Source organism: Rhincodon typus, chromosome 35, assembly GCF_021869965.1.
Source record: "Rhincodon typus isolate 14 chromosome 35, sRhiTyp1.1, whole genome shotgun sequence".
NCBI classification, from domain to species: Eukaryota; Metazoa; Chordata; class Chondrichthyes; order Orectolobiformes; family Rhincodontidae; genus Rhincodon; species Rhincodon typus.
In genome coordinates this window covers 5410133-5420459 of record NC_063366.1, presented here as the reverse complement: position 1 = coordinate 5420459, position 10327 = coordinate 5410133, and the positions used below count along the sequence as shown (strand labels likewise).

The window sequence follows — 10327 nt, the reverse complement described above, 5'->3', positions numbered from 1 at the left end:
ATGGATTAAGGGGATTCCAATATCAGGTCATTTTAACCTGACGTGTTAACTCCATTTCTCTCCCCAGATGTCCATGCCTGACTGGTTACATATTTCTAGCACTATTTAAATTAAGTTTCAAATTGTAGAGGACTATTAATATCTAAAATGGACATTAATGAGATTTCTGTCAGTAAAGCCAATCAGAATTGTTGGACACAAGTTGCCTGTGATTTCCCATCAGATTTTAACAGACAGTAAGATGTCCACAAAAGCTTGTTATTATCATTAGAACTCCCACTCGATGAAGCTCTTTCCTGGACATAGAAAATAAAAAAATCTATGTAATGACCTCTGTGTTGTGAAAAAAAAACACAGGTCAACATAATCTTCTATTCTTAGGCAGTGGAGCACAGATTTACTCTGTATCTAACCCTGTGCTGTCTCTGTCCTGGGAGTGTTTGATGGGGACAGTGTAGGGGGTCCTTTACTCTGTATCTAGCCCCATGTTGTCCATGTCCTGCGATTGTTTGATGGGGATGAAGTAGAGAGAGTGTGGTTGTTGACAGACCATATACTGGTCATTAATTGCATGTTTCAAAGATGAAACAGGACTGGGAGTAAACAATTACACATCCACTAGATTCTATTGTCAGGATGAAGGGGTAAATACAAGCTGTATCCTTACTCTTGCTCGAGGGTTTGATCTGAGATGAGGAAGGGAGATTGGGAAGATTGAGGGTAGAGATAGGACAAAACAGACTATTGAACAACAGGAGAAAAGTCCTAAATTAAAACTGTAATACTGTGTTTTCAAACCCAGTGGGATTGTGATTTTTACTGACTAATTTCAGCACCTGAGGCTCCTGTCCAGCTTGTCTTAACCTTATTCCCTCTGTTAATAGCATCTTCAGGGAGAAAGGACAAAGGCAACAAAAACAGGGAGACTTCCGCAATATTTACTGCAATTCTACTATGATCCTTATACCAATTGATTGAACTTTCTGATGGGAGATTTTGATCAATGCTCATGAAAGGTTATCGACCTGAATTGTTAACCCAATTTCTCTCTTCAATGTTACTGCCTGATCTGCTGAGTAATTCCACCATTTTATGTTTTTATCCCTGATAAATTCTGTTAAATCGAATAGCTTGGTCATGGCGATTCCAGCTGGGAATTTAGAACAGACATTGAAGAGAGCAGAAAACACTGGAGACTGAGGAAAACTATTAGCAGAAATGGTTTAGTTCAATAAACAGGTATCACTTCATTTCCTGAAGTATCTATTCAGAAAGATATTCATATCACTGCAATTCTTTCCCATATGAAGCAAAGTTTATTCGGAGAAATTCAGAACAGGCTTGTATTTCACCTGGAAACAGCTGATGGAGGAGACCTCAATTTGTGATTGGTTTATTAATGCTAAACCACACGTCAATTACTGAGTGATACTACTGTCATTCAGATAGAAACTGAGCTTCAGAAAGACTGACAGCACACCAAGTGGAGCTGGCACTTCGTGAAGTCTGATCATATTTGGAAGAAACAAGGGGTTTGCAATGAGAACCAGGACTTACTTTTCTGTGCTGGTATTGGTCTTAATTCAAGCAGCCTGGGCTGTAAAATGTAAGTTATAAAACAGTAAAATTTGATCGTTTATAAGTATTAATATCTGATCTAAGTCAGTTCAATGTGGTTTTATTACAGGGAGTAAAAATATTATATTAACTGAGTTGAATTCATGAGTATTAACTGGAGATTTAAGTATGCTTGTGTATTTTTGAAGGTTAGACAGTATATCTTTGCAATCTGTAGTTTTGTAGATAAATTGTGTAATATGTGACCAATTGAAAATGTAGTCATGGGGATTGCAGATGAATGATTTGTAACAGTGTCTCTAAAATAAAGGCTTTAAGTTGTTAAAGATTAGGTTCCAATTCCGTCCTTCCCCACCCCAACTGTGCATGATTGTATTTATATTGTAATACAACAAGAATAGCTTTCATTTATATACCACCTTTTAAATCAAAATATTACCGAAGAACTTTTTAGTGGCGTTTAATTAGACAAAACTTGAAAAGAGTTCAAGAAGGCATTGCTTATAGAAGGTGACTTGCTTACTGAAAATTTTAATTTTAAAGGAGCTGCCTAAAGTAGGAGAGAGAGAGGTGGAGAGTCAGGGAGGGAATTCCAGAGTTTACAATCTAGGCTTCCAAAGCCATTTCCAATGGTATAGTGTAAGAGGCCAGAGTTGGAGGATGCACGTTGTGGAGGATGCAGGCTGGAGGAGGTTACAAAAATAGGGAAAGATGAAGCCATGAACTAATTTAAACATGAGGATGAGAATTTTAAACTTGAGGCATTGCCAGATGAGGAGTCAATGCAGATCCACAAGCTCAGGTGAATCCAACTTTGTGTGAGTTTAGATATAGGCAGCAGAGTTTTGGTTAAATTCAGATTCGTGAAGGATGGAAGAAGGGAGGTCAGTTAAAAAAGCGATAGAACAGACGTTTCAAAAGGTAAACGGGTTGGACAGACTGAGCTTGTGTTCACGAGTTGAGAAGAGAAAGGAGTGGTTTGTTTGGTCTTGAAAAGGTGATTATGGAAATTATGCTTAATCTGGTAGCTGAGTTCAGAACTTGAGGAAACTGCTTTAAAATTAGGAGTCACCATTTTAGGAAAGAGATGGGGGAATTCTTTTTCTGTCACAGGGTTATGTGACTTCGGCACTCTGCCTCAGAAGGTGGTGAGCGTGGGGTTATTGAATAAATTTCAGGTGGAAATAGATTGCGTCACATGCCTAACGAGAATCTATATTCACCAGGGATAGATGGGAATTTTGATTGTAAAAAGATCAGCTTTGACCTTAATGAATCGCAGACCGGTCTTGAAGGGTTGAAGAGTGTACTTCTACTCCTAATTTGTCTGTTCATAAGTTCGAGACAGGGGACATCATAGAGATGGAAGTGGGTGGACTCAGTGATGAAAGCAATTTGGGATCGGAAGCTCAGTTTTGGGTCATAAAGGACACCGAGCATGTGAATGGTCTGGTTCAGGTTCAGTGAGTGGCAGGGAGGAGAATGGAAGGACTGGCAGAGTTTATATTGGAGAACAAATTCAGCGGCTTTGATCTTTGGAATATTTAGCCGGAGGAAGATTTTGCTTACCCATTGCTGGATATCAAAAAGCAATATGTCAAAGTTGAATCAATGGAGATGTCAAGAGATGGGATGGTGAGGATGAGCTGGTGTTTTGTTAGTGTCCATGTGAAAACTATGCTGTGTTTTCAGATGATGTCACTGAGGTGTAACATGTAGATGAGAAACAACAAGGTCCAAGAATTAATTGGTGGCTCAGTGGTTAGCCTTCTGCTGCCTCACAGCACCAGGAGCCTGGGTTCAATTCCACCCTCAGGCGACTGTCTGTGTGGAGTTTGCACATTCTCCCCATGTCTGCGTGGGTTTCCTTCAGGTGCTCCGGTTTCCTCCCACGGTCCAAAGATGTGCAAACTATGTGGATTGGCCATGCTAAATTGCCCATAGTGTTCAGGGATATGTAGATTAGGTGGGTTATAGGGAGATGGGTCTGGGTGGGATGCTCTGAGGGTTAGTGTGGACTTGTTGGGCTGAAGGGCCTGTTTCCACACTGTAGTGATTCTATTTAAAAAATCATAAAGAATTACATCAAATACAGCACAGAATCCAGTCATTGAGACACACTGCTCTATGCCTTTGTTTATTCTCCACTTTGGCTTGACCATTCTTCCTTGTCTACCTCGATCATCTCTATTCCCTTCTCCCTCATCTGTATATCCAGCTTCCCTGTAAATGCACGTATATCCACACCTCTGCTATAGCAGTGCTGTCAGTGTGGGAGCAGAGAGAGAAGATAGATAGATAAGACCAGAACCAAGTGAGAGCAGACCTACAGCTGGACTACAGTGAAGGGGAATGGTGTGATCAACCATGTCAGAGGTCACAGGCAGGTTGAGGAGGTGAATTCAGGACAGAAACCTCCTATGGAGATGAGGGCTATGAAGGATGAGGAGGGAAAGTTAACCTTCACCACAGTTATGTAGCATGTCATTGTGACTTTGATAAGTCATTTCAGTATTGTGGCAGAACCCTGGCTGGAAAAAGGCATTCTGTTAAAGGAGAAATAGTGTTGGCACAGTTGGAATAGCATGGGATTTGCCATGAGGAGAAGCAAAGTTAAGAAAGAAAGATAATGTTTGAGCTGGAAATGGTAAGTTAGATAATCAGCAGTTTAGTGAGAATAGGTTTGAGGGAACAGGAGGTGGGTCTCACAGATAAGGTGAGCTCAGAGAGAACATGAGGGGAGATGGGAGAAAAACTACAGAAAGGTGTGAGTTCAGAGCTAGGGCAGGGGAGCATTACTGGAAGTTTGTCCAGATGGATTAGTGGAACAGAGGGAAGTGGCAAAGGCACTTGGACATGGATTGTCTTAAATTTAGTAACAAAGCAATCTATGAGAATTGTTAGATCTTAGGCTGGAGGAGGCATGATGATGGTTTGAGAAGGTGTTTTACAGTGGTGAAATGAAGGGTGTGGCTTAATAATGGGTTTTAGCCAGCAGTTAAATATTTTGAGTGAGCCTGGAGATTGAGCAGAGTAGAATGGGGAGTCTGGGCAGTCAAGAGATTGAAAGGCAAGAGCGAGGCAGGAAATTATGGTGGCATAGGGTGGGCACAGTCAGAACATTTGTCGAGGGAAAGTGCAAGCCAAAAGATTATTGGGAAGGAGTTGAGGGGTCAGATTTGGAGGGAGTCAGGAGGTTGGAAGGGAAGGTAGTCAGGAGGGAGGTTGGTGGGGGAGATAAAAGGTTGAATGGAACAGAATCAAGAGGTTGGGCGGAGAGGAATGAGAAAGTCAATGCAAGGGGAGTTCAGGGATCTGTGCAGGGGGAGTTTGAAGGTCTGAATGGGCTGGAAATAAGGCAGGGGAAATGGAAAATTGAATGGAACAGATTTGAAGGTGCTGTGGAAGGGAACTTGGAGGCTGGTGTCGGAGGAGTCAGGAGATTGAGTGGTTGATGCAGGGAAGTCAGAAGTTTGGGATGGAGTTGAGATGCGGTGGGGAATGCTCAGAAATTCAGTTGCTGATTCGGGAGAAAGGGAGTTTGAAGATTCAAAATGGGAGGATGACCCTGGATCCGGAAGTCCTGTCTACATATGTCGCAGAAACTTTTTCGGGCTGGGAAGAATTAGTGGATGTAAATCCAATGGTGATAGCAGAAACCCAGCTGAGCCATTTGAAGTCAGAATTTATGCCATGAGATTTCATGGGATCTGGAGTCAATGTTGAGGTCTCCTGGAATTCTCTGGAGTAAATGTGCTGGCTGACCCCATGTATTTTGAGCACTGGAGGGGATCACTGTGTAGTACCTTAACACATTATGTCTCATAAAGAGATCAAATAAGGGGTTTGTAAATGACACAGCATTGCAGCATAACTGGTACAGTAAGCCTCAGCCTTCACTTATAGTAGATGTCATGTTCAAACTTTTGCAAGATTACCCAATGGAAACATGCCATTGCAACAGATCTAGCCAAAAACCATATTCCTTTAGTGTGATCTTCCATGAAGTACTGTAGAATGGTTACACCCTAAAAGAGCTTGTGTACTTTATAGCAGTGTTTGTGTGTGTGTGTGTCTCATGCCTGGATCTGAAACTCACCTTAAGGAATCACTATGGCATATCCTAGGTGACCCGCTGGTGTTTGGTATAGTCATTAAGCTTGTAGCTGACCCCTACTGTAACTGAAACAGTACTGAGGAAGTTCTTCATAACTGACGTAAGCTACATGCTCTGTCACAACGTGATTGGTGCCTGTCTGCTCCTAAGCCTGTCATCTACCCTAGCAGTATAACGATTCTGGGATGGATTTGATACCAGGGAAACGTAACCCATGCCTGCTCTCCACTGGGGAAGGATTCTGACTTAAGACTTTACAAAATACTTTCTAGAGTCCTTTCGTGGTGCACTTCACACAAAACCCTTTGATACTATTCCTGCTAGATATCAATCCAACGAAAGAATTAAGTAGACAGATCTCTCCACACAGTCTGTCAGTTGGCACAGTCTGGACTAATCTCCACCATTCCCGATCCAGCTGACAAACTCTGAGAGACAATGCTGTTAAGAAACGTGACATTGCATCCACTGAGTGTGTGAGCCATTGTAACATACACAAGTCTGTTGAGTTTTTCAGGTCCAGTCTGCATGGCTGTCAAATCCCCTGGTTGCCTTGTAGAATTGAAATCCTAACCCTAACCCTAACCTAGCCCATCCATCACAGCTTCTGTCAAACATTTCAGCAATAGATTATTCAGTCCAAGTAGCCTCAAGACAGGAAACCTTGTGTCAGGCCCCTTACACATTCTGCAGGGGAATATTTCAAATTGTCCTCGTGTCACTAGTTTCCCTTCCACAGTTAGTAGCTACCATGCCACTGCCAGACATCTGGCTGGATCTGGGAATATCCCATGAATTTTGCATATTGCAATGCAACAACTGTGACGACTCCAATGTAATTCAGTTTCTTTGTACACCAGACCTCACAGTCCCTTTTCACTAGACATTGATTGATTGTTGACATGGTGTCAGGCTCAACCAAATGTCCTTTGAACACAAGGTCTGAATTCCTGCTCTCCAGCCTGAAGACCCCTCCTTCATCACACACATGCCTACCTGATGCAAAGCACACAGCCTTTAAAGAAGCTGACCAACATTCACCTTCTTTCAAACTTGGGTTATTATCATTGTTTGTGATAGATTTACTAATTGTGCAGCACAATGAGCCTCTTGAATGTGTCCAGAGAATACACTGTCATTCCGTGTGATATCCTACAAGGCCTTATCACAGCTCTCCACTTATGGCTTGGCCATCCTTCATGTCATCAGCTCTGATGGTGACCCCACCCCAATACTCTATACACTCAATATGGATGCCCAAGTGACCAATTCACAGGTGGCTACCATAGTTGCAACTCTCCAAATCATCCTGCAGGGTCATTCCTGAGATCCCAGACATTCCAGAAGTGGCTTGCTGCTGATGTCACCAAACATGAGCAATAATTCACACAAGTGTGTCCCTTCTTACCTAGTTATTTGCATTATTTGTCTATGAATGACATGATAATTAAAGGGATGTTCTCCTCTAGTTGTGCCTGGGTTTCTTCCAATGGAAAGCTTCCCCCCAACTGTCAAATGGACTGATCCTGTGCTTGGCTTGTCCATCCTGAAGGCAGTCAAGGAGCTTCAGGAATAGTGTACTGTGATTGAGTTCAGGTGACCAGAAAACCTCAGGAAGAACTCGGTAGCAGAATCCCAGCAAGAACTCTGTAGCTGAAAAAGCAGTACTGCAGGGTGAGCTTCATCAGGCTAATAACCACATTGTCTTGTAACATCATTGGGTGTGTCAACTCCTTTCTGCAAGAGAACTATAAACATACAAAGATCAAAGTGAGGAAAACCCCGGTCCAATGAAGAGGTTGTTCACACTCAGCAACAGCTCTGTCGGGTCAATCACCAACACAATGAGAAGTCCAGGGCTCTCTGGGAGTACATCAACACTCACCTCAGTTGATATTGGCTATCTGGTCTACCTTCATACTAACCACAACAAATTACAGACCCACCGTGATTCTTGGCAACCTCATTTAATGACAGTTGGTGCAATATGCATAAATTCATCAGTTCCCAGTTACATGGCACAGGATATTGAGCCATGAAATCTGAATGGCTTCAAAGTCCCTTACACTTGCACTTACTTTGCAATATGTTTCATTTCCCATTATGTTTATACCAGCCATGGTAAATGCTTCTCCTTCTCCCCAATCCAGCCTGTTCGTGTAAACCCTAATGTACCTGCTGAGCTGTCTGCACCTTCCATAGTTCCAGCACCATCCACTACAGGGTCAACTACACAAGTTTCACAGTCTATGATAAGTGCCCCATTCCAGAGCCAAGGGACCAGATTCCTGAGCTGCCTCTCAATGCAGGAATTTCAATACCTAATCCAGCACCCAGGTCTTTATCATCCAGTTCATATCTAACAGTTCAAGCTCACGCCCCCTAATCCTTTAAGCACCAGCTTTTAGCACATGCCCTGTTCCCCTCAAGACTGCTTTCAGACAGTTACACCTCCTGAAACATTTAGTAGATTTTATATTTCGGGATAAATGCTAATATCTATAGAAAAGATGTTGTTAAACTTGAGAGTGTGCAGAAAATAGTTACAAGGATATTGCTGGGATTGGAGAGTTTGAGCTATAGGGAGAGGCTTAATAGGGTAAGGCATTTTTCCCCTGGACTGTCAGAGACTAGGGGTGACCTTATGGAGATTTATAAAATCATGAGAGGTATGAGTAGGGTGAATAGCCAATGCCTTTTCCCTGGGTAGGGGAGTCCAAAACTAGACAGCACAGGTTTAAAGTAAGGGAAAAGATTTAAAAAGGACCTGAGGGTAAACTTTTTCACACAGAGAGAGATAAGCGTATGAAATGAGCTGCCGGAGGAAGTGGTGGAGACTGGTACAATTACAACAGTTAAAATGCATCTAGATGGGTACATGAATAGGAAGAGTTTAGAGGGATATGGCAAATAAGACTAGGTCAGATTGAGATAACAAGTTGTAGAGCTGGATGAACACAGCAGGCCAAGCAGCATCATAGGAGCAGGAAGGCTGACGTTTCGGGCCTAGACCCTTCATCAGAAATGACAACAAAACATAGTTACCCAAAGAACACAACATTATATCATTGCAAAAGGCAATTCAAACGCCTGCATGGGAATCACATACAGAGTGCAAACATAGTTCACGGGGGTAGACTCCAGCTACAAAGGTTTATTTCAACCCTAAATAGAGTCGCAGAGTTATACAGCATGGAAACAGACCCTTCGATCCAACATATCCACCTTGACAGACATCTCAATCTGACCTAGAGATAATAGGAACTGCAGATGCTGGAGAATCAGAGATAACAAGGTGTAGAGCTGGATGAACACAGCAGGCCAAGCAGCATCAGAGGAGCAGGAAAGCTGACGTTTCGGATCTGGACCCTTCCTCAGAAATGGGGGAGGGGAAGGGGATTCTGAAATAAATAGAGAGGGGGAGGCGATGATGGAAGGTGGATAAAGGAGCAGATAAGTGGAGAGAAGATGGACAGGTCAAGGAGGCAGGGATGGAGACAGTAAAGGTCAGTGTAGGTAGGGAGTTGGGATGGGGGTTGGTCAGTTGAGGAAAGACGGACAGGTCAAGGAGGCAGGGATGAGGCCAGTAGGTAGGAAGTGGGGGTGGGGGTTGGTCAGTGAGGCGGGAGGAGTGGATAGGTGGGAGAAAAGACGGACAGGTTAAGGAGGCGGGGACAAGCTAGGCTGGTCTTGGGATGAGGTCGGGGAGATTTTGAAGCTTGTGAAATCCACATTGATACCATTGGGCTGCAGGATTTCCAAGCAGAATATGAGGTGCTGTTCCTGCAACCTTCGGCTGGCATTGTTGTGGCACTGGAGGAGGCCCAGGATGGACATGTTGTCCAAGGAGTGGGAGGTGGAGTTGAAATGGTTCGCGACTGGGAGGTGTAATCATTTGTCACGAACCAAGTGTAGATGCTCCACAAAGCGGTTTCCAAGCCTCCACTTGGTTTACCCGATATACAGGAGGCCACATCGGGAACAGAGGATACAATATACCACATTAGCAGATGTGCAGGTGAACATCTGTTTAATGTGGAAGGTTTTCTTGGAGCCTGGGATGGGGGTGAGGGGAGAGGTGTAAGGCATTCAACTCCCGGACATCCCAGATGTTCTTATATTTCAAGGACCACAACATCTCCCCCTCAGTGGTCGAGAACGCCCTCGACCGCATCTCTCGCATATCCCGCACCTCATCCCTCACACCCCCTCCCCGCAATAACAACAAAGACAAAATTCCCCTTGTCCTCACGTATCACCCCACCAACCTCTGAATTCAACGCATTATTCTCCACCACTTCCGCCACCTGCAATCTGACCCCACTACCAAGGATCTATTTCCCTCCCCACCCTTATCTGCTTTCCAGAGGGACCGCGCTCTCCGTGACTCCCTTGTCCACTCCACACTCCACACTAACCCCACCAACGCTGGCACTTTGCCCTGCAACCACAGGAGGTGCTACAGCTGCCCCTACAACTCCATCCCAGGCCCCAAGAAAACCTTCCACATGAAGCAGATGTTCACCTGCACATCTGCTAATGTGGTATATTGTATCCTCTGTTCCCAATGTGGCCTCCTGCATATCGGGTAAACCAAGCGGAGGCTTGGAAACCTCTTTCTGGAGCATCTAC

General features: G+C 43.8%; 1 protein-coding gene across 1 annotated transcript in view; it reads left to right on the top strand.

The window, feature by feature from the left end:
* The first annotated feature begins 1437 nt into the window (after positions 1–1437).
* Positions 1438–10327, top strand: part of LOC109936352 (H-2 class II histocompatibility antigen, A-Q alpha chain-like) — a 36250-nt gene continuing 27360 nt past the window's right edge. The window contains exon 1 of the mRNA XM_048616904.1: positions 1438–1606. Within this exon, the coding sequence (XP_048472861.1) occupies positions 1540–1606 (67 nt within the window). The 5' untranslated portion in view covers positions 1438–1539. The remainder of the gene's footprint in view (positions 1607–10327) is intronic.